Consider the following 25092-nt stretch of genomic DNA (forward strand, 5'->3'; position numbering starts at 1 on the left):
GTGAACAACAGTTATTGTGGCTATATTTTTTAAAAGAAACCTTCTGCTTTAAAGATATATATTGAAATTTTACAGATGAAATGATACGTCTGAGATTTGCCTCAAAATATTATGGAGTAGGGCTGTGGACAGGGGTATAGATGAAACAATCTTAACTACAGATAATCACTGAAGCTCAACGATGGGTATGGTATACAGGTACTCATGACACTCTTCTGTTTACTTTTGTAATGTTAAGAATTTTCTATAGAATGTTTTTAGAAAATAAAACGAAGAAAGAGATAGAAAATAAAGAGGGAAAAACAGGGATTGGCTCAGAAGAGTCAACATACAAACAACAAGACTTCTAATAAGAGAAACAGAAAATAAAGGGAGACTTACAAAAGTTAAAAAAAAAAAATTCCCAGAACTGAGGGCTACAAGTTTCCACTGTGAAAGAGCCCAATGAGTACCTAGTACAATGGGTGAAAAGGGACTCATACCTCTTGAGGGGCATCATTATGAAATTTCGGAATATGAGGGCTAAAGAAAGGATCTTACAAGCTTCCAACGAGAAAGAACACAGTACAGAAAAAAATCAAGAATCAGAATGGCATCAGACTAGAAGGAAAATGATTTCTAACCTAGATATACAGAAGCTGTCAAAAAGTGAAGAAGACATTTTAAAACATGTTAAACTTCAAAAACTTTATTCTCTACAGACCCATCCTCAGGAAGCTACCAGAGGATGTTTTTCATCAAAACGAGGAAGTAAACAAAGAAAAGACCCATATACTAGGAGACCCAACATAAGAGAGGTGAAGGCAATGAACCGCAAAATGATGATGAAGGGAGATCCCAGGATGACAGCCATCTTTCACACATAAGAAAACCAATCCAGAAGAGAGCAGATCAAAAGACTCCAGAGGGGACTTCAAGAAAATGAAAGTGATAGACCCTTCTGAAGGGTCTGATCTCATGGGTAGTTGGGACTGAATTATAGTTAAGAACACAAAAAATTAAGCAAAGAATTAGAGACAGGTATTAACAGGTAAGTATCTGACTACTTACAAAAAGTTTTATGGAGAAAAAAATAATTGCACTTTATAGCTCAGTTTTGAAGTATAGTCCTAATACCGTAAACACTGGGGGTGCCTGGGTGACTCAGTCTGTTAAGTGTCTGACTCTTGGTTTTGGCTTGGGTCATGATCTCAGGGTCATGGGATCGAGCCCCACATCGGGCTCCCTGCTCAACGGGGAGTCTGCTTGTCCTTCTCCCTCTGCTCCCCCCACCTTGAATAAATACATAAAATCTTTTTAAAAAATAATGTAAACATTGAACTCTGATTAAAGTAAATTCTGAGCTAGCTCTGTCAGGAAAATAGGATAGGACATAGGCATGAAGAGGACATCAGTGAGTGCAGAAAGATGTCAAGGAACACCTAAAATGGAAAAATCCAGAAGTCACAATACAAGCATGTTACTGAGAGAGGTAAATGCAAAAAGTCAATTGCAAGAAGAGAGGTTGACTATGGAAACAGAAAACTGGGGCCACGTTGGGGAGAGAAGGCTGGGGACTGGGTTCTTCTGAACTAACTATAGAACTAGTTGACTCTTTTAATTGCTTTTAGGGACGCCTGGGTGGCTCAGTCGTTAAGCATCTGCCTTTGGCTCAGGTCATGATCCTGGGGTCCTGGAATTGATTACCACATGGGGCTCCCTGCTCAGCGGGGAGCCTGCTTCTCCCTCTGCCTGCTCTGCCTGCTGTTCCCCTTGCTTGTGCTCTCTCTGACAAATAAATTAAATATTTTTAAAAAATTGTTTTTAAAACTCTGGAGAAAATTAAAACCAATTATCTCATAAGGGTTTATAGCCCAGTGAGAAAGGAAGCCAAGCAGCTGTGAGAACTCTACAGCATCTGTGCAAAGCCCAGGATGAACACATGTTCTGTCATATGTCTATTGTCTTTTTGCAGACACTGTCTTGAAGAAGCAGTCACTTGCCAGGTGTCAAGTCTGAAGAAGTATATTGGGAAAATGTTTCTAAGCAACTAACACAGATGCAATGAAAGTCAAGGATATCAGAGTCAGAGAAGACTCATTTAGAAGTAATTCATTTAGACATTTGTTAATGTTTTTGTTTTATTTAAATAGAGGGAATCGATTCTTTTAAAAGGATACAATTGTATGCTATAAATAAACTCAAGAGAAGAGCCCACCAGAGGCAAGCTAATTTTGTGTACTATTTATAAACTGGATTCTCAAAGGCTTTAACAACTAACATCGGTACAGCAAGAGATATTCTCTAAACTCACATCTCTACTAGGTACTTAATTCTTGTCTCTAAGGTAGAATCTATTTTGCATTTTAAGAGAGAACAGTGTCTTTGTAACCTTTCAAGTGTTTCAGACGGACTATAAGCCAGTAAGTTGTTTGATGAGCACTGTAATGAAGCATTTTTGTACTAAGTGCTACATGACCGTTCTGGTGGCTGGGTTTATTTGTCCTATATATTGATATAAAATTAGCCAAAACACTTTAACCCACACTGCCTTCAAAATTTTGTTTCCTCAAACTCCAAACATTTTTTCCTTTCCTGATTCTATGGTCTGAAGTAGAAAAGAACTAATTTTCCCATGAGTTCTTGAATTTAAACACTATGCAAGTATATGTTTAAATGCCAATCAATCTTAACCTAGTTTTATCTGGATCTTTATGATTTAAGCTTGTTGGAGTTAATATTTGATTCTTTTTGTTTCTACTGGGACAAGGGCAGAATGGAAGCTGAAATCTAAAGTAAACCACACACCTTAAGCTAGCCATTACTTACTCTTTCTTTCTTTTTCTTCCTTTTTTTTTTTTCTTTTTTTAAATTTATTTGACAGAGAGAGAGAGACAGCCAACGAGAGAGGGAACACAAGCGGGGGGAGTGGGAGAGGAAGAAGCAGGCTCCCAGCGGAGCAGGGAGCCTAATGCCGGGCTTGATCCCAGGACTCCGGGATCACACCCTGAGCTGAAGGCAGACGCTTAACAACGGAGCCACCCAGGCGCTCCTAGCCATTACTTTCAACTAGCACCAGCAGACATTAAATAGAGCTGCTCATGGGGAGAGTGTTTCTTTTTTAAGTTTTTGCTTATCTTCTCAACTGGGAAATGTCAATTAATGAGAAAATAGCCATAATTATGATATCCTTGAAAGAAGATGTAAAATTTTTAAAAGGCTATTTCTTATAACTTCAGGTTTGCAAAAACAAAAAATATACTGGTCCCAATCAATACTTTTGAGGGAAGGATTTGGACTAAGATTCAACTGCTCTTATGAGGGTTCCTTATTCCGTATGCTCATTTCACTGAATGAGAAACTGAAATGCAAATAGGAAGGTAAATTGACATTCATTTATTTATTGTTTCCTTTTTGTTTTAAAAGCAGAAAAATTTGCCCTGGTTTCTGTGACCCAAATTCCCCTTCCTATTTCTACAGTAAAGCATTCTTGCATTCATGCTGACTGTCCTCAAATACTGTGCTGGAGGCTCTACGGGCCAACAGGAGGTTAGATTTCAATGAAAAAGGAGCAGGTGTAGATTTGGGTTAGTTCCTTACTTCAGGATTCTGTGCTGGAAAAGCCCCTTAACACACTGCTCTCATCATAGTAGCAGCCAATTCCATCTGCACAGTAATCCTTGTTTTGCTCTTCTAGTCTGAGCCAAGTTCTTTCATGACTCACTCATCTTTGCTCCAAATCATTATACCCTTTGCAGAGAAAGAGGCATCCACTAACTGTGGCAACAAGGTAGTGAACTGGTGAACAGGCTTGGTGCGCTGGTATTTAAACTACTGAAGAACATTAATCTTAACTCCAAGTAATTGTACTGTTGATGTCTCACCATTAGTACTAGGATTCACACTGGTATTTCCAGAAGATTGAGCAATGGTATCCCACCTGTCTTGACTGAAAGTGGAAGGTTGATATTTTTCTTTAATCATTTTAAACGTATTTTGTATTTTTAGTCTCATTCAGACTATTCATTTCAAGCTCTTGGTGGAAGGGGAATACTCATCCTCTGTCTGCTGTGTCTTCTGTCTTTCATTGTACACCTTTCCCTCTTTTTATGGTTCAATTTATGAGCTTTCCTTTTTTTTTTTTTTTTTAAGATTTTATTTATTTGAGAGAGAGTGAGCAAGCACAAGTGAGGCGGAGGGGCAGAAGGAGTGGGAGAAGCAGGCTCCCTGCTCAGCAGGGAGCCCAATGGGGGGCTCAATCCCAGGACCCTGAGATCATGACCCGAGCCGAAAGCAGATGCTCAACTGACTGAGCCACCAAGGTGCCTCTGTGAGCTCATTTTCAAAAGAGATTTTCTTTTCAAGTGGGAGTCCTGACGGCCCTGAAGTTTACAGCTGCTACAAAACGACTGCTTTGCAATTGCTTCTGCCAGGTACCGTGGATTTCACCAGTCCTGGACCAATTTTACATTAATTTATTGGTTTGGAGAACACTGTACCTACATATCTTGTATAAATTTGGACTATATGCCCATATATTATGCCATGTATGGAAAAATACTGGGCTCTGGATTTCTCATAAGAGGGCATCCAGAACGCTGGTCAGAGAGAAACTTTTCCATCACCTGCCTTCCTGGAAACACTTCCCAGTTCCCCCTCCACTGAGGGAGTTACCCTTCCAGGGTATCAGCTCTGAGCAGAGATCAGTTACAGTTCCCAATCTTAGGTGGACCCAGGGCTGTCTTTCTTGTCCTTGTGAGCATTTAAAAATCCACCACATCTAGGGCTTTTATCTGTATTAATAACCCTTTGATACCGCTACACTTGAGCTTACAAGCTTACTAGTCCGCCTTCATGTTGCTTGAACCCCAGAAGGCTTATATTTCAAAGAGAAATTCAAAACAGATGAAAACTGAATGAAACTCTCAGCTAGTACTTAAGCATTCTAAAAAATTCAGTATTTTCAAGATCGAGAGGCTCTTGTAGACCTGATAAAGTTCTGAGCTCCTCTAAGATGCTGCGACTTATCATAGTTATGTGCTAATAGGGGCCTTTATATCCAAATAACTATATTTGTGGTTGTGTTCAAATATAACTTCTACATAAATCTATTCTCATATAAATGACAAATTCGCTACAAAAGTCTTTAGAGAAAAGGTCTGTAAATAAGATCTTACAAAAGTTTCTAAATGTTTGTTGAGTAAAAGAATGAGTAACTTCCTATGTAAAGGTAAGACTTTTTTTTTTTTTTTAAAGTAGGCTCCACCCCCAGCATGGCGTACGAACTCATGACTGTGAGATCAAGACCCAAGCTGAGACCAAGAGGGGGATGCGCTTAATGGACTGAGCCACCCACACACCCCAATCTGTTTTTATTTTTAAATTAAACTCTACACCCAATGTGAGGCTTGAAATAATGACCCCAAGATCAAGAGTCGCATGATCTACCAAATGAGCCAGCCAGGCACCAATATGACTTCTTCTTCTTCTTTTTTTTTTTTTAAATAAAATAAGGGGCACCTGTGTGACTCGGTCAGTTAAGCAAGTGACTCTTGATTTCAGCTAAGGTCATGATCTAAGCTAGGTTAGGATATCAAGCCCTGAGTTGGGCTCCTTGCTGGGTGTGGAGCCTGCTTAAGATTCTCTCTCCCCCTCTGCCCCTCCCCTGTGCTCTCTAAATAAACAAATAAACAAACTCTTCTCCGTAGTTATTTCAAATCTGAATATTCCATGACCAAATCTAACATGAGGAAGAGAGAGAGGTTATTTTATATATAAACGAAATAAAATTGGAAAGGTATCAAGTTGCACCCCCTGAGTGAAGCAAAACTCTAACCTGCAGGTTATTCAGAGGTTCCATCTTCATGACTGGGCCCAAGGTGTTGAGAGGCAGTGAGACATCAATGCTCTGGTTTGGCATCAGTGGTGTATGGATGGCCAGAGGAGTGCTGGGGATGACACCAAAGCTAGGAAAGAGGATGAAAAAATTCCAAAGGTTAATGAGGAGGCAAGATTTAGCCACATCTTTGGGTTTCAATGGCTCTTTACTCCACTTGAACATAATTTTTAATAAAATTAAATGGAAGAAACAATAGAACCAAGATGCTTAATTCTAATTTGCTGTAACACTGATTTCAGTATAACCTGTTTCGCATTAAATAGATTTGAGAAAGGAGAAAACATTCGTAAGTACAGAATTGTTCTGCTAGTTTATGTCTCACACCACTAGAGGGACAGATTTAATAAGTTTCTTTCTCTCTCTTTTTTTTTTGAAAAAAACATCTTTCCTTAGAAAATCCCTGGGAGAAAGAAGACTTAAGAACACACACCCTGTAAAGTACAATAAACTGACATTATTTCACTAGCTTGATGACCTGCCTCAGCAATCCAGAAGATGGATTACTGGTAATTCTAATTTTCTTTTTTGTTTACCTACGTAAGACACAATCACTGGAAAAGAGCCAGTGAAAGTGAAGCAAAATTGATTGGCTTAGACATTCCAAGCTGGTCACTTTCCAGCCCTAAGTCAAGGAGTGTGTACCCACTACTTTGACTTCATGGAGAAGCCTGTCTAATAACAATAAAAGAATAGTAAAGAGATGGGAAAAACCTGAGTCTGGAGTTACATAAATAACAAATACATATGAGAGCAGACGTGTTTTGTTTTTGCTTTTGTTTTTTGTTTGTTTGTTTGTTTGTTTGTTTGAGAGAGTGGGCATGCACCAGCGGAAGGGAGAACATACCCAAGCAGGGAGGAGGGGAGGGGCAGAGGGAGAGACAGAATCTTAAAAGCAGGCTCCACGCGCAGCATAGGGCTCAATCTCATGACCCTGAGATCATGACCTAAGCTGAAATCAAGAGGACAGATATATCTTATGTACAAGAAATAAAAGAATTTCAAATAGAATGAGTATAAAGGGAAAAGTAGGCCTACAGGTTAACAAATACACAAATGAACGATATAAATTTATACTGAATTTGTGTTCTAATTAGCCTCAGGAAGGCAGATGGGGCTATAATATTTATAAAATAAACTACAGAGTTTATAAACGTATTATATGTAACTATGGAATTTATACAGGTAATATCTTTCAAGAGTCACAGGATGGCAGAAAAACATTTTCTTTTTCCTAAACTATGCTTTAGGATATCAAAATGTAATAATAAAGTGATCCTGAGAATACACATCACTCATTTTGGTATAACATTCATAGAGCAAACAACCGTTCTGCTCTTTTGATCTTGCTCTCATGGTCAGCAGTCTCTGTCTGAAGGCAGTGCTGGGATAGAAACAGGGCAGCAGCTTAGCTCCTAATCTTCCAATTGCTCCTCTTAGAAATGATACAGAAGAAACAAAGAAGGAAAAATTCCTTACTAATCTACAACTTCACCTTCTGCAAAACTACAAGACTGAGAAAACCTACAAGCTCCCAATTCTATTTACGTGTGGCCGAAGCACATGAGATCAGCAGAACTGGTGAGAGAAGCTCTGGAGGTGCAGTAGGGAGGCACAGAGAGTTCAGAGGCAACCAGTGCTAGCGGGCCTCAGATACTGACCATAAATATCCATTCTCAGAAGAGAAACCCATTCCAGGTGCCAAGCACTACTGAGTAGGGCAAATACCAAACAGGTCAGGTGAAGAAAGAAGGTGGAAAGTCCCCAGGGGGGCCTGGAGGTGACAGAGCTCAAGAACATCTTCTAAGGGGAAACAGATACCTTGGAAGACAGGGCTGTGTTCCTCTGAGGCAGAAACCAGTAAGAGAATCTGTAGAGCTCAGGACTGAAATACAGTTTTCTTGAATAAAGTCAGGTTCTCAGAGGCAGAGGAGCTGTGGCCACACCACAGCAAAGGACGGAGGGTCCCTGAGTAGCAAAGCCTAACAAAGCGACCCTGGCTTATCTTCCTCGTCTACAGGGGCCTCCTGCTAATAGCAGTCCTGCAAATTCCAGCTCATTCAGATAGGAGTATCAAAATGGTATAAGCACAGCACACACTCAAAGACACTATTACAAAAAGGTGGAAAAACAGCAGTACAAAGCTTACTGACAAACAAAACATACTTGAAAATAATTTGCCATAAAAACAATGGAAATTATGGGGGCGCCTGGGTGGCTCACATGCTCTGTCTCTCTCAAAAAAATAAAATCTTAAAAAAAAAAAAGGAAGTAATGAAACGTTTACACAGAAGTTAATGGAAAAATACCCTTAATAAAGGAATTGCAGTCACCAAAGGAGAACACGTAACAGTGAAGGAAGCACTTGGGGAAGAGATGGCTAGACGAGAGGAGAAGGTAAAGGACAGTCAATAAAACTCAGGAAAAAAATAAGAGAAAAGAATAAACCATGTCAGAAATGCTCAAAACTACATCAAGAACATAGATGCAAAAAATACTCAACAAAATCTTAGCAAATCAAATTCAGCAATACATAAAAATAGACAATATATCCTGACCAGACAGGATTTATCCATAGAATATGAGACTGGGGTAGCATTCAAAAAAATCAATCACTGTAATCCATCATATAAATAAACTAAAAAAGAATCACATGATCACATCAATAAATGCAGCATCTGACATTAATAAATTATAACAAATCAATAATAAATGAATTGTAATAAATTAATAATAATTAATAATTTAATACCCACTCACAGTAAAACTCAACAAACTAGGAAGAGAAGGGAACTCCCTCAACCTCCATGAAAAACCTACAGTTAACACTGCACATAATGGTGAAAGACTGAATGCTTTCCCCCAGAGAATTAGAACATGACAAAGAGGTCCCTTCTTACCACATGCACTCAACATTTACTGCAGATCCTAGTATAGTCAGGCAAGAAAAGAAAAGGCATTAAGACTGAAAAGGAAAAGATAAAACTGTCTCTATTCACAGACAAAATGATTGATCTATGTAGAAAACTAAGGAATCTACAAGAAAGTTACTAGAACTAATAAGGGAATTTAACAAAGTTGCACGATATTAGTTCAACATACAAAAATCAATTCTACTTCTATATACCAGGAAGAAACAAATATTAATATGAGAAGAATGCTATTTACTATACCATCAAAACTATGACATACTTAAATTTGACAACAGACATGCAAGATCTGTACATGAGAAATTATAAAACGGTGCAGAGAGAAGTTAAAGATGATAAAGCAAGCTGATGGATTAGAACTCAGTATTGTTTGATGTCAATTTTCTCCCAAACTGATCTACATTCTAAGTCAAAATCCCAGCAGGCAAAGGACCTAGAATAACCAAAACAATTTTGAAAAAGAGCAAAGATAGAGAGTTTGTACTATCTGATTTCAAGGCTTACTATGGAAAAAACAAGTTTACTTTGACTCTCTTACTTTACACCATATTTAAAAATTATCTCAAAATGGATTATATGAGTTAATGTAGGAGCTCAATCTATACCACTTCTGTTAAAAAAAAACAAAAAACAACAGAAAAAAAGATCTTTGTATCCATGGACCAAAGATTTCTTAGAACACAAAGAGCATAAGCAATACAAAACTTTTTCTTTTCGAAAGAAACTGTTAAGAAAATAAAGTCACAAAAAATATTTGCAAGACATATATCTGACAAAGGATTTGTATCCACAATATATGAAGAACTGTTATTACTGGATAATAAAACTAAAAAAAGAAAGATTGAGCAGATAATTCACTAAAGATATAATGGTCAATACATTGATGAAAAAATTGCTCAATATCATTAGTCATTAGGGAAATGCAAATTAAAATGAGAAATTAAAATGCAAGTTACTATAAACTCATAAGAATGGCTAAAATTGGCAAATAGCTGGAAATAGAAATAGTCTGACAAAAGGAAACACAGACTTTCTAGATACTTAAGTGATTTCTAATGTGCCAAACTTTCAATCTAGGGTATAAAAGTTATTCCCAAATGCTTAGAAATAAGTAAGACAATCACTGATAAAAGCTGTCACTGACAAATTTTATTAAATCTGCTTTAAGGGTCCAATTACTATTTTGTTAGAAACAAATTGATTATCTTGTATTTATGAACAAATGGACCTGCCATCAAACTTCAGCAGTTTCCTAAACCACGATATTTAATAAAAAACAGTGATGTTTCGTAACTATAAAAAAATCAATATTTACATCTTCATGCTCTCTTCCTTATTAAGGCAGAGAATACATTGCTAAAAGCACACTGTCAGGGCGCCTGGGTGGCTCAGTCGTTAAGCGTCTGCCTTCGGCTCAGGGCGTGATCCCGGCGTTATGGGATCGAGCCCCACATCAGGCTCCTCCGCTGGGAGCCTGCTTCTTCCTCTCCCACTCCCCCTGCTTGTGTTCCCTCTCTCACTGGCTGTCTCTATCTCTGTCGAATAAATAAATAAAATCTTTAAAAAAAAATAAATAAAAAATAAAAAAATAAAAGCACACTGTCTGCCTATATTATTCAGCTAACAGGTATACTATGTTTCAAAAATTTTTTTTTTTTTTATGTTTCAAATTTTTTACATCAACCAAAGTATGTTCATTTTTCCCACCAAAACGTGGGCTTTGGATACTCACTTGTTTCATTCACTACTCTAGCCCCAGTACCTAGAAATGTCTGACACATAGATGCTACACAATTGTTTGTTGAATAAATAAATGGGTTTCAATTTAAAAAAAATTTTTTTTGCAAATAGTTTATTAACAACTTTTTTAGTCCTAGAATCCTTTAAGAAGGCAATAAGTAAATTCTGGTTTCCTTTTTCCATATGAATGAGTTTCCCATCAAAATTCTGTAGGGTCTCCAGAGTGGAAGCTGACAAGTGAATAGACATGTAAGACCAGCTCTCACTCTACACCCAACATCTGTCAACATGAGAGTTTTTAACGTATTGCTAAAAATGGAACATTGGTTTTTTGGGACACAGGCAAAATGTTGTTTCATGACCGAGCCAAGGACTCAGACTTCTTACCTATTCTTGTTAAACTGGATTGCAAAGTCTGTCATGTGCTGCAGAGCTTTGTTGGTGAAGTTCATTTCCATATAGATGTGCCCTTGGCGGTGAGTAAAAGTTCCGGAAATCTCCAAGCCTTTAGCTTTTACTGCAGGCAACCAGACCTAAAAGACAGTATAGAGCCCAATGGAACCACAGAAGATTGATCTCGATGCTATTTGTTTTGAATATATAAAGATGAAATTAATATTTCGCTTCTTTAGGCAATTATGGTGATTTTTATACTATAAATATCAAGTCAGATGCAAAAGGCTCTGGATAGTCTCTAATTTTGAGATTGTTCTCAATTGAAGAACCAAACCAAACCAAACCCACATGAAAACAGTCTATGAATAACCCTGGCTAGTTCTCCATCTTCTGTTCAACTTGGTCATTTTACTGCTTGACTACTGCTACCAAATGTATATACAAGGCAAAGAGAAATTGCAATGAGTATAATGTGTTTTTTTTATTAGCCCATTTGGTAAAAGGCTTAAAAGGGAAGAAACTGAATCTACTAATGAAAATAGCATGTCTGTATCTTTGAAGACTTTTTTTTTTAATCATCACTAAAACCATTATCAGTAATCTTAAGGGAAAGGACCACGTCTTATGTATATTTTTAACTCTTGCTATAGTTTCTGCTAAATAGTACTTAGATGTGGCTTAAGTAATTTGAATGCCTATCTTCTCTACATAATCCATTACCCATCCCTGACCCTAGAACCTGTGATAATCCTGGACCATAAGAGTTAATTAAAAAAAAAAATCAGGGGGTGCCTGGGTGGCTCAGTCCATGATCTCAGGGTCATGAGATGGAGCCCTGAGTTGGGCTCTGAACTCAGCGGGGAGTCTGCTTGAGATCCTCTCCCTCTCCTCTGCTCCTCCCCCTGCTCCTGCTCTAAAGATAAATAAATCTTAAACAAACAAACAAAAAAATCAGGAAATTCATTAACTGTTCTGACCATCTAAGACAGAATACCAAAGCATCAGCGGGTGGTTGCACAAACATGAAAACATATTCAGCCACACTAAAGAAAAAAAGGAAAGGAAGGAAGAAAATGAAATCAAACAACCATAAGATATTTTTCATCTATCAGAGGGTCAAAAATCCTAAAAGTCAATAATACTCAACGGAGAATTTAAGCAATCTGGCACTCTGTACCGTGCTGCTGATGTTACCTTTTGGAAGGTAAGTGGAGAATGTCTATTTTAAAATGTTTAATGATCAAGCACACTGCAGGTTTACCCTATAACTATACTTACAAAAATATATCAGGATAAAAAAAATGTACGTATACCAGGATATACATACGCAAAGATGTTCACGGCAACACTGTAATAACAAAAAAAGGGGGGGTGGTAGGACCAAGAGAATAACCTGTATGTCCACCAATAAGAGAATGATTAAATAAGTTGTGGCACATCAATACAGTGGATACAGATATTCGAAATAATATAGTAGAGGGAAAAAAAGATGCAAAGCAGTATATTCCACTGACCTAGTACTGTTAAAGAATACAGACATAAGTATATGCATAATCCTTTTCTTCTGGTAGGACACACAAGAGAGTTAATAGTGGCTATCTATGGGAAAGTGAGGACAGGGAAACTTAATTTTCCGTCTGCCATTTCTACATTACTTACATTTGTCATTTGTATGTATTACTTTAATGTTAGTAAACAAATGCATTAGATAATCTTTTAACCAATAGTTAAAAGTCTGTGGGATAATATCCAACACAGACCTAACAACCAAGTTACTGTATTGTGCCAAAATATTATGGCTCAGTTTTAAATCTTATTTTTGGTCACTCTATTCAGCAGCTGTGTAGACAAAGTTACGACCCTTGGAATGGACAGCTGGTCTACATCTCTGTAGTACGGATCCTCTAGAGTCAGATAGGCAGGCAGAGAATTCAGGAAACAAACAGGCATCTTGTCCCCCAGAAAGGCACAATTATAAGACACTGGGCCTAACCCAGATGGCACTATTCCCAAAGGCTGAAATAAGCTTCACTTACAGCGGTTTCCACTTTTGAAATTCAGTCTAAGCAGGACATTAAGCAAGGTTGAGACTAGAAAAGCACCAATGACAGAAACCTAAATCAGAACTCTAAAAAGGTACAATAAAATCCATGAAAGCCAAATGTGGACAACAGCACTCTGGAATCCATACGTAATACCAATCGAAAAGGGGAATGGAAGGAGAGAGAAGTAAAAATGTTACTCCTCTATACTCCGTCCCCTACCCCACCTCTCACTGTTGCATTAGCTGGATTTACACTAGATTGACTTCAGTGTTGACAAACCAGACAATATTTCTAAGCAAAAGAACAAAACACAAATGTTTAATATTTCCAATTTTAAGTCTAATTATAAAAATAGTTAATGAGGATGCTACGGTGCTTTGTACTGCTGAATTTCAGGCTACTTTTCATCTTCCTCTTAAATCGTCTAGGACAAGGGCACAAACCCTGGATTTATTATCAGTGGAAGTAACAAAAAATGTTAAGTAATTCAGGTATTGTTCATTAAGAAAGTATCACTTTACTTACAGCCTTAGGAGCCACATATCCACCAGGTGCCATGCCTATTCCCGTGGAGAGTTCAAACAGGTCATTCAGACCACTGCTGACCACAGCAGGAGTAGGTGAAGGAGCAAAGGTTGCAGGCACTGATGAGGGGATGAAGGATTGTCCCACCTGCAGGGAAAAAGGGAAGGGGGGAACCAGGAAAAACAGATTAATAGCCCTTAACATGTTGATCTATATTTTAGTAGTATTGATAAAACAATAAGAACACACCATAATTACAATACTCTTGGAGTTGAAGTAGTATATTCTTTGTCCTCTTAATCATCACAGTTATTTTTTCATCACTGATAATATACAAACACTCTTTAGAAGTTCTATCAGAGAGTAATCAGTAGGACCAGGAACACAGTGATCCAAGATCTTTTCTGTTAGTTTCCAATTTTAGCTTCCATGATTCTGTGCAAAAGGCCTACAGGTACCCTAACGAAGGGGGAGTCTGTTTCTATAGAAAGAAGAAGCATCCAACTTAGAAAGCAGTTCTATTTCCACTTGGGTGCAGACAAGTTTTACTTTCCCACTTAGGCATAAATATCAGTAGGAAACTCTCCTGGGGGGGGGGGATGGATATTCATACCCCCCCACCTCAGTCACTTACGAGGAGAGTCTCCCTGAGTCCAGCCGACTCTCTCAAGTTCTTTGTAGATGACACTAGACAATAAGAGCATTCTCGAGTCAAGATGGGAGGTTCCATTTCCTTTAGCTCTTTAATGTCAGGAAGACAAAGATCTCTGCAGACACCAGAGCGCCAATCCCTAAAGATGTCCCTACACCACATGTGGTGTACGTCTCTGAAGAATCCAAGTAACCCTATGCTACTTTCTACTCTTCATATACTGCTATAGAGGTTTTGGAGTACAATGCTAGACAGCAGCGGTGGCTGGTCTGAGAATGTGTGCATAGGAAAGGCATCAAACAGGGGGCAGCGCATCCCATGGTGAAAAAAACGGATGGCACTTACTGCCGGACTTCCTCCAATGCCCCCGCCAAGGTCACTGCCAAGCTGAAAGAGAGAAAGGAGAGAGAGGAGAGAGAGGTAGAGTTCATTTAGCTAGGTACTAGATGCCCATATAGAATCTGTAAATTGCTCTACCAAGTTGCTGGAATACATGCTGTTCAACTTGACTCCCAAAGCCTAAAGAAATTCTAGATTGCCAAGAAATATCTCCTAGGGGAACCGAGTAGTGGTATTGATGGTGTGTGTGGGAGTTCTGAGAAAACTTGGAAAGAAGATGGAGCTGGGACATCTCAGGGATGTTTCAGATCCAATCTTCCTATTGGGGTACATAGGCACAAACCTAAGCCGGATTTAAAGAATTTACATATTCCAAGAAGCTCTACCTCCAAGCAGTAATGTCTTGAAAGTGTTTTATTTTTCCCCTAAAAAGAAATTTAAGGGAGAAAAAAAAAGAAAAGCAAAGAAAAACTAAAATGTGCCTTGATCTACAAAACCTGCTGTCCCACTGAGAAGGTGGGAACCAAACCAGTATGGAGCAATTTCAAGCTTCAAAAATTATAGGTGGAACAAGAATGATTTTGAGAATTTAGAACTTTCCTAAGAAAGAAAACAGCTGGGACAGGTCAAGATACCCTACCCGGGGAGGAAGCAGGAAGGCATGCAATGCTTCAAATCTCTTTCACAGTCGATAGTACTAAGGAGAAATGGCTGTAGGTTATCTGGAGATCATGTAAAAGGATGCTAACTATTGGAGAATCAGACAGACTTAATTAGCTAGGTGACAGGAAAATCATTCCACATGATTCTTAACCTGGGCTTTTTCCCCCTCAGTGCTCTAATTCATCCTGAAGTCAGGCTTCCACGACAAAAGCATTAAAGAAGAACTGAAGCTGAAAACAGCTGGCATGAAGAAACATAAAATATACACACAACTAACAGTGCTGTATAAAAAGCAAACACCACCTTTTTTGGCTACAGTTCCGCATTTGCCTCTTCCCTAGTTCTCACTGTGTATCTGAAATTCCTCTTTGAATCACCAAATGCCTTGTCTGCTCTACAAACACTGTTTCCGTTATTATCTGTCATTTAGTGGTAGAAACTTGGAAATCTTTGTGCTGTGGTTATGTTAAAAAGCAAAATTGTACTGGTTTTCACAATTTGAGAAAGAGGATTTATCTTCTCAGTGAAAAAATACATGAAACAGGGTTGCCAAAATCTAAAAAATAATCTACCCAGAAAAACACTGAGACCTATGACAAAATCCTGTTCCCACCATGACAGAAAATGGGCCAGGCAGGTGTTTTTCATAACTAGCACTAATAAGCATTCTCTGCGCTAAGCTACAGAGCACTCCAAACCTTGAAGAGCTGTTTCTAGAACCTGGTTCCTGAAGATTACTTAATGGTTGAAAATAAGCCAAAAATCACATGCGTAATATAAAAGGTCACCATGACGAAGAATTCAAACAACTGGAAAAGTCTGAAAGCAAACAGAAAAGATATCACACATCTGCTTTCTGTCTGGTTCTGGAATAGCACACAGCTGTAGCATGACATCTGAAAACCACCTTTAATTCAAATGAACACTTATATAACATCAACTGGATGCAAGGCACTACGGGGAATGTAAAGAGGTCAGGCAATGAGGGGAATGCATAGACGAATAAAAAACACTGGCAGGAGAACTACAACATGAATGCAAAACCACACAGAATATACTAAAACAAAACAAAACAAAAAGAGAGAGAGAAGTATTGAAGGGAAGAGCCTCCTTTTGGCTGAGGAATAATGAAAAGCTTCAAAGAGGGGGTAGTGTGGGATTATACAAGCAAAAAGGGGGAGGTTATTTCCCAAACAGCATGTACAAATGCCATAAAAAAACATGAATAAAAGCAGGATCAAGAAGAAGGAACAGTCCAATTAGACTGAGCACAGGGTAGATATGTGTAAAAAAAAGTCACAGAAAATAAGTTTGCAAAGGCAGGCTGATTATGGGAGGTCTTTAGTTTTTTAATTTCTCCTTCATAAAACCCTGGAAGGTTTCACAGAATAACAGTACTAATAACTACTACAGTTGTATTCTATCAACTATGGTTTTTAACCTTAGATACACTACTAAATCAACCACCTGTGTATGTATAAACTGGGGGGGGGGAGCATTTAAAAAAATACTGATGCCGGAGTCTCACCCCCAGAGGTAGTGATTTAATTGTTCTGGGGTGGAGTCTGGGCATCAGAATTCTGAAAAGCTCTCCTAGTGATTCTAATGTATAGACAAGGTTGAAAACCAATGCCTTAGGTAATTAACTAATGTTTGGAATCAGAAAAGATTTACCTGTTTGAAAATGACTTTGGAGCTAACTCCTGAATAAAAAGAAAGCTAGAGCTTGAGGAGGAGAAGAAGAAAAACAAAAAAATCCTTAATAAGGAAGGGGAGGATGCGCCATGTCTCATTTGTCCTGATGCTTTGATCTGCTTTGACTTTCTAATGGACTTACCCCTTCTTCCCCTCAACCATTCTACTCCCTTCTGGCCAGGCTTACAACCTAAGCTTAAAAGAGATGGAATTCTGTATGGACCTGATTAGCACTCAGTGGCAAGAAAGTAAAAACACAGTGGAAGAGAAACAGTGGTTTTATCCAATATGCTAAATTCAATAAAAGGCATTGAGAAAAGGCACTCACTGGTGGTTTTATTTCCAAAGGAAATAAAGCCTATGTATAGCCCTTATTTTCTTAGATTTAATTCTTCTTATCTTTTGAGTATTATATGAACATTATCCTAGCTGGATAAGATCTCAATGTACTCTCCCCACCATGCTGCTTGTCAATTTTATTCAAAAACATGAAAAAAACTGAAAAGCAATCCCAATAGTCTCACGCTTATGTTCAGTATATCTGATACAACTCAGCTTCAACACGGAATCAAGAACTCTATCTTAAGAGATAGGATCCAAAGGGTATTAAGAGACATGTAGCCAAAAATATAAAGGTTCACCTAACTGTGCTGTTATCCAGAGAGCAAAGGGAAAGGACAACTTCAATATATGTTTTCTACCTAGCAAAACTGAAACTTATTTAGACTTTATTCAGCATCTTTCCTTTTGACTGAAGAAGTTCCTGAGGGACGTTATCATCCTCCTCTCAGAAAATATGACAAGGGTGATAGCACAGTGATGGGCAAGAGTGACTAACAAAGAGATGTCAGCAAGGAAGGGAGCCAGTTACCCAAGGAGTGGCCTCTCCTGTGCACAGTGACCAGCAGGATAATGCAGACAGTAATCAAGAAAAAGAAAAGAAGCAAGCTGGAAGGCTGAATAAAACAGAAAAGTTCTCACGTTGGCCTGAACTAGCCATTAACCATGTCAGTTCAGTTGCTGGTATTATCTAGAGTCAGAAAAGATTCATCTGCCTGGTCATACTTATCAGGTAGGGTACAAAATCAGCCAAACGAGGACTTGTAAACATTCGGTGATATGTTATCCAGGGAGCTGGTGGGAGCCAAGTGAAAAGGGCTAGGTGTGCAGGGCATGGCTTTAATCTCCATCTTGGGTGTCTAGCTACCATGTTTTCAGTGTCTCCTGGAGCTATCCACTTCCCACTGTTCCCAGGATTGCCTTACTAACGCTGCCATTTTCTCCATGAAGGAAATAATGTCAGGATAGAGGAAGACGAAGAAAGGCGAAGTGCCAATTTCAGCAAAAGAATATTTCAAATGCTGAAAATTGAGCAGAATTTTCCTAAAGGTGTGTAGCTAATACCCACGTCTAAATGGTGGCATGGTTAGTGGTATGCAAGCCATAGTGGTTTGGTTCCCCTAATCCCCAATCTAAATCATAGTAGTTGTAGTCATTAAATGGCAGTGAGAATAATACTAACATTTGGCTATTGCCAAAGAGTGGCCATTTTACCATCCCTGAAGCGGTGCTGAATTGGATTCGGTTCAGGCTGAAACACACAGTAATGTGTCCTTGCGTGTTAATCGAGTAACTGGATGGAAAGCAATGATTTCATGGTGACTTATTGTGACTTATGGGCTAAAGGGATTTCAGCACAGTTACATGCTGAACATGTAACTGCAACAGAGCCAGGCAGAGCCCAAAGGTTAAGGTGAGTCTGCCCACAGCTCTAGTTCAGCTAGATACCAAAAGGAAATAGCCTCATCCAATCAATGGCAAGATACTACAATAGCAGAAATACAGAGGAGAACTCATGAGTAAGGTTCTATAAGGCAACAAGTCCACCTGACTCCAAGAAAAGAAAGTCTTTTATAAAAAGAGTATCAAATGAGATGGCCACTAAGTAGACCAAAAGAAAAAAAAAATCTCACAAATGATCACAATGGCTGATCTTGGTTAGCCCCTTTCAGGTATGTACCTCTGACCAGTCCAAAATATACCTACCTTCTTCTAAACCTATGGTGAACAGAATATCTGAAGACATTCTCTTAATTAGAGGTGCAGATCTTAAGCTCAGAAATTTCTCTGCTTCTGTCTAGAGTTACTACCTTTTTCATTTGATGCTTTTCAGAATGGATTTAATTAAAGGGAGTCTAAAGGAATGCTTCCCGTCATATAGCTTACTGACAGCTCTATTATTCAGAAGTCAAAATAGAATGATGTAAAAATAGTATACAGCCATTCCCATCACAAACAATGAAGTTCAGACCAAAATCCTACTGGGGTCAAAAACATCAGTCTGTGTTTTTCCTATTAAGGTTTTAGATTTTAGAAGGCACACACCATCTTCTAGGTAAAAGTGTAATTTTCAGCTGTTTGGCTACAAACATTAATTTGTTCTTCAAAAGCTTTTCAGAAAAGCATCATAAGATATAACTAATTAAATTGGTGAAAAGAATCTGTAACCATGCAAAAGCTTTTAAAGTGATGGCTAAGAATGGACTCGATGTGGAATAGCATGAGTTGAGATCATATAAAGTCATCCATCCATCCTTGGCCTGATAACAAAAAAGGCTTATATCAACAGAAAAGTAGGGGGATGTAATAGAATACTTCCTGAGATGGGACAGGGAAAGAATGTGTCACTACTGGTCTCTTAGGTCCAACAGAACCCCAGGATGAGTACAGTAAAAATCCACAGGAGAAGCTCTGCATCCTGTTTCATTTTATGTCGCAATACTCACTACCCAAATCTATAGTTGTCACCTCTCTTTCCCCCACTAGGACATAAGCTTATAAGGCCTAGTCACTATATTCCCAGTACATAGAATAAAGTCCGATACAGACCAGCACTCAAATATTGATTCAGTGAATGAATGTTCTATTAACCATATAAGCAGGGCTATTGGCAATATTACTTCTTGGGGAGACAATTTTGAAATGAATCATTTTATTGGAAAAAATTATCACAAAATGGACAGAAGGCTGACGAAACTGTTTCATCAACTGGCCTAGGACATCCTATTGGCATCAACATTTCCAACACACAGGAATAGAACCAATTAGGGGAAAAAAGGACCCAGCCCCCATCCCAAGGCCAAAGTCTTTTCTAGAGAGGAAATGTATTATTGTCTGAACAGTTTTGACAGCAAGTTTTCAGCAGAAGAATGCCCTGGGCATTATTTATCGCTCTGCAAGCACTAGTGGTTTACTAGTGGTTTATATCACAGCTCACTGCCGAATAGATAAGAAGGAAAGATTTCATGGCTCTGCTTACAAGAGGGTAAGAGGAACAATCTTGTGCCTTTTGCTGCAAGATAGATGTACGAACTTAACCAGTCCCTCTTTTCACAAATGAATACACTTCTAGTCTTTCTCAAACGTTCATATGCCTCCTAGTGGCAAGCCGGCCCAAACTCATATAGCCAGAGGACAGGAAGCGGCACAGTGAGAAGAGGCAGAGGGCAAACGAACTTTGGGCCCTGGCTTACGCGTTCACGCACGTTTACATTCTCAGCCTTAGAACGGCAGCGCTTAGTCTGTGCTTACCCTCCTTACCATCAGGTAAGAGTGACACTGCAAGAGGGATGAGCCAAATTTATCCTGCAGCTACGAACGCATCCTGCACTCCGCTGTGTACTCCAAACACTGTGTACCCCCGTCTGAGGAGGACCAAAGTTAAGTGAGACTGGACTCTATTCTAGAAGATGACAATCACAAAACAAACTGGAGGAATCTCAGGAGAGTCTTGGGTTCAAATCTTGACTCTGAGATTTACTTGCTATGCCGCCTTCAGTTTTCTGTGAAATGGGGCCCAATGTAATTTCCTTGCAGAATTTTGGGGATTAGAAACTATAAAAGTTCTAAGCACAGGAAACTGGAATGGCAACAGAAACTCAGTATTGGGTAATTATTCCCCCAAACTGCCTGATAAAAAGAGAGTGGTTACAGAAATCACACTGAAGAATTTACCAGGCAAAACTGGGCTTTAATTCACAAAGAGTTCCCCACAACACCACCAACTCTAAAACTTGAGCTCTTTAATCACTGCAAATCTTTTCCAGAGGAAGAAATAGGAAGATGCAAAACGAGTATGTAGTAGTTTAGTCCTGTGGGCTAAAAAAACTAAAATTATCCCTAAAATAGTACCTGACTTAAAATTTCTCAAAACTAAAAATAAGAACGTGTAAGAAACAGGGTGGGAGGGTGCACTTATCATGATCAACACTGAGAAATGTAGAGAATTGCTGGATCACTATATTGTATACCTGACATTAACACTGTATGTTAATTATACTGGGGAAAAAAACACAAATAGAGTGGGAGGATTTGAAAAACATACACTGCATTTAGGAAAAGGCAGTTTCTCCTCTAGCCCACACTATTCCAGCTGGGCACACTGAAAGGACATTTCTCTGGCTGGAAAACCTCTGTCAGCAAAGAGAAAGGGCACTCTGGATAATGCTTCCTTTCCGGCCTTGGTACAATAGCACCATTTATCTAAATAGAATAATGCACAGCACCTTGGATGAGCAAAAGGCTATAATTTAGCCAAGGCCTCTGCTGACAGCCTGAAAGTAAAGATGACAAAAAAACAAAAACAAAAAACAAAACCAGATTCAATTATTACTTTAGTGAATCTCACAGATGTCAGACTTACTAGCAAATGGTGTATCTTTGCAACATGTATGCAGGAGTCCTACACATGGGCCTCAGGTCACCGTCCACACTACACCAAACCAGGATTTGCACTGTCAGGAAAGTCATACTACCCCGAATGAGCACTCTCTTAGATTCCATATCAGAGGCATCGAGAGACCCATACAAGACTTCTGAAACTAAGAAACGAAAAGACTCAAGCAGCTTTTGTAAGCCTACATTTAGATGGTATACTATCCTGCTTTATGTGAAGAACACATCAACCATAAAAGTTTCACTACAATTCAATCCACGTCAAGGTGACAGTTAAGTTTACAGTAACAGAAGGAGGAAACTATCTGCAGAGTTCAAGCAAAAGAGAATATGCTAAGGCAGGCAGAAACTAAAAATGGGGATATTTCAGTAAGGAGATTGGAAAAAAGATGGAGAAAATCCATTTTGATTTGAGTCCTGTGATGAAAAAGCATTCCATTTTTAAAATCTGAAGCTCTGCCTAAATCAATAATTTTCAAAGGTGCCTGCATCCAAAATAAATAAATAAGAATCAACTAGGAGGCATGGAATGTGTGTGTGTTTTCTTTACATCACAGCAATATCCCCACCCACTCTTTTTTTGGTTTAAAAATCACAGCTGTTATGAGACACTATTATTGATGGAAGAAGGCTGGAGTCTTCAGGTATACTGTGGCAAATAATAATGATAAATAAATAAATAGATAAGTACTTCCTTAATGACAATTCTAGAAAAAGCTTCAATTCACTAAATCTCAAAATTTTACAATGAAAGAAGGTAAACAAGATCTAATGGAAGGATCACCAGAATATGAAAAGAGAAGAATAACTCTCTAGTGAATTTGTAAGTTTTAAGACAAAAGGACAGAGGGATACCTGGGTATCCCTCAGTCGGTTAAGCGTCCAACTCTTGATTTTGATTTTGGCTCAGGTCATGATTTCAGGATTGTGAGATTGAGCCCCACGCTGGGCTCCGCACTGAGCATGGAACCTGCTTGGGAATCTCTCCCTCCCTCTCCCTCTGCCCCTCCTCCCGACCCAGTGCGCATACTCTCTTAAAAAAAACAACAACAGAAAAACAGGTGACAATCTAAAATACAAAAACAATTTTCAGTCTCCAATTATACAAAGTGAGCAAAGGTAAAAAGACCCCTGGGACTGAGCAACTAAATCTAAATTGGTCAAATTCAACTTCTGGCCCATTTCTGGTAGGCTGGACTACCTAACTGCAAAATAAAATAAAAATGTCCTGGGGAGAAGGGGAAAGAACAGAGGTAAACGCAGAGAGGTCTGTTTTTGGAGGAGGTACTGAAGAGGCTCCCCAGAGTATAATTCTTCAGTAGAAATCACTGTCTTGGCTTAGAGATCAATTTTTAACATCTCTACCTAACTCCATTTGGAACTTCCTTTGGTTCAATGTTCTGAACCTTGCATGCAAAATTAAAATAACCTGGGTACCTTTCCAAAATATCAACGTCTAGGTCCTGTCTCTCAGAAATTCTGTTTAACTGCTCCAGGATTGGGCCCAAACACTGATAGTTTTTCTTTAAGATTTATTTATTTGAGAGAGAGAGAGACAGAGAGAGAGAGTGAGCGTACACAAGAGCGAAGGGGCAGGGGGAGAGGGAGAGAATCTCAAGCCGACTCCCCACTGAGTGTGGAGCCCGGACGTGAGGGCCCACCTCATGACCCTGAGATCTCGACCTGATCCGAAACCAAGAGTCAGATGCTTAACCAAGTAAGTCACCCAGGTGCCCTGATAGTTTTCTTTTTCTTTCTTTCTTTTTTAATATAGTACTAATGTGGGACTAACTATGCAGCTGGAGCTGAGAACCCCAAAAGCTTAAATAAAGGTCTGTAGCTGCCATACTTCATTAGCAGCACACCACTGACCCCTACGGGTAGGGTTCCCTTAGACAGCAATGATAAAAGCAGCAGAAAGCATATGGATGCCTAGCTGTCTGCCCTTCTGAAGGTTACTAAGGCAACCTGAGTGCTCCTTGCCAGGTGAACACATAACCCTAACCAAGGCCAAATTTTACATCGCGGTCTGGGTGGAAAGCTACCACTCCCAGCAACACTATTCTTCCTAGAGAGTAAAAAGAAGGACCTTTCCTTCTTTTATTATTATCCAAAAATAATTTCAGGAGTTTCTTGCCCTCCCTCAATTTGGGGCAGAGGAGGAGCCCTCTTTCCAGGAGTGTGTTTACTGCTGAAGTTAAGAGAAAAAGGCATCCAGGTTTGCCAACAGCTATGGTACAAGCACCAAACTGAAGTGGTTCACAGTGGTCCCAGAAATTCTATGGTTTTATGCAAAATATGGCCCATGGAGCCAGGAGCTTGTTAGAAATGCAGACTCCTCGGTCTCAAGTCAGACCAACTAAATCGGAATCTGCCTTATACAAGATCTCCAGGAGATATATAGGATTTATACAGATTTACATTATAGTTTGAGGAGCACTGCTGTAAGGCAAGATTCATTCAAGAAACAGCACTATGTATACAGATTAAGTAATAACTGTGAGGGTTATTTCCCTCTTTAAATCAGACAATTTACGAAGGAACAATAAAAGCATTTTAAAATGGCACACTCTATAGCTGCCTTGGAAACCCGCCTTCCACGCAGCCAGATGTAGGCCTTCCTTGTGATGTTCTCTTAAAAGGATCTTAGTTCTCTGAGTGAATATATATTTAACCCCACATAGATCCAAAGCAAAAAGGGCCTTTACTCATTTTGATTTCTGAGATATATTTATATCACAGAATAAGCTGAAAACTGCATGACTTTCTAGGGCTATACCACGAAGTATACCATTTTGAATCTGAAGTCAGGAAGAGGTAAACTTACAGAGTTACATAGGAACATTACTGGCCTCCATAGCAAAAGCTGTATAATATTTAAAAATCCAAATGGAAAAACAATGTACTCCCCACCCCAAAAAGAACATCCAAAGAAAGAAAGAAAGAGCAGGCCCATGTGTGACTCTGGCTACTACAACCTAAAAATGTAACTTTTTTTTCCTATTTGAAGTAATACTTGTGCGAATTCTAACAGGTGAGTGAACAGCTAAGCAAAGGAAAAGGAGAAAACTCATGGGCATTAAGAGCCAGCAACTGCTAATACAAACCACACAGAAATACCATGTCCCTTTCCTTCCACACTAAAGCAGGTCAAAAAGCAAGAGCACAAAATCCTGGGACAGACAACATTAAAATATAGGGCATCTTTCTTCCCTCCATCCTTCAAGCTTAATTTCTTTGTCACTCATTAGGTTCAATGAGCCCATCATGTTGTCAGCCATCAGGTAAATTAATAAAGAGGGTTGTTAAGGCACAAACTTGAGTTGGGCAGGATGTAACACTTAACCTGTGGGTGATGTGTCAACAGAACAGGAACAGTTATTTCAAAGGTTATGTGGAATTTCTGGGAGAACCCGTTGCTATTTCAGTATTCACTTTTTAGTCTCCTGAGAGACTCCACAGACCCTTCTGAGTCTACAGGGAGGCATGTCGCCATGC

At 39.0% G+C, this 25092-nt stretch overlaps 1 protein-coding gene across 7 annotated transcripts in view; it reads right to left on the bottom strand.

The window, feature by feature from the left end:
* The window catches only part of AP2B1 (adaptor related protein complex 2 subunit beta 1), a 119481-nt gene that overhangs the window by 29546 nt on the left and 64843 nt on the right, over positions 1 to 25092 (bottom strand). For 6 of the 7 annotated variants that reach the window (XM_008695409.2, XM_040640989.1, XM_040640988.1 and 3 more), the window contains exons 15-18: positions 14509 to 14550; positions 13512 to 13658; positions 10933 to 11078; positions 5816 to 5945 (exon numbers count right to left, since the gene is read on the bottom strand). In XM_008695409.2, coding sequence (XP_008693631.1) covers positions 5816 to 5945; positions 10933 to 11078; positions 13512 to 13658; positions 14509 to 14550 — 465 coding nt within the window. The remainder of the gene's footprint in view (positions 1 to 5815; positions 5946 to 10932; positions 11079 to 13511; positions 13659 to 14508; positions 14551 to 25092) is intronic. The other variant, XM_008695410.2, reaches the window with a different exon arrangement.

The sequence above is a fragment of the Ursus maritimus genome, unplaced genomic scaffold, assembly GCF_017311325.1.
Source record: "Ursus maritimus isolate PB19 unplaced genomic scaffold, ASM1731132v1 scaffold_24, whole genome shotgun sequence".
Classification (NCBI taxonomy): domain Eukaryota; kingdom Metazoa; phylum Chordata; class Mammalia; order Carnivora; family Ursidae; genus Ursus; species Ursus maritimus.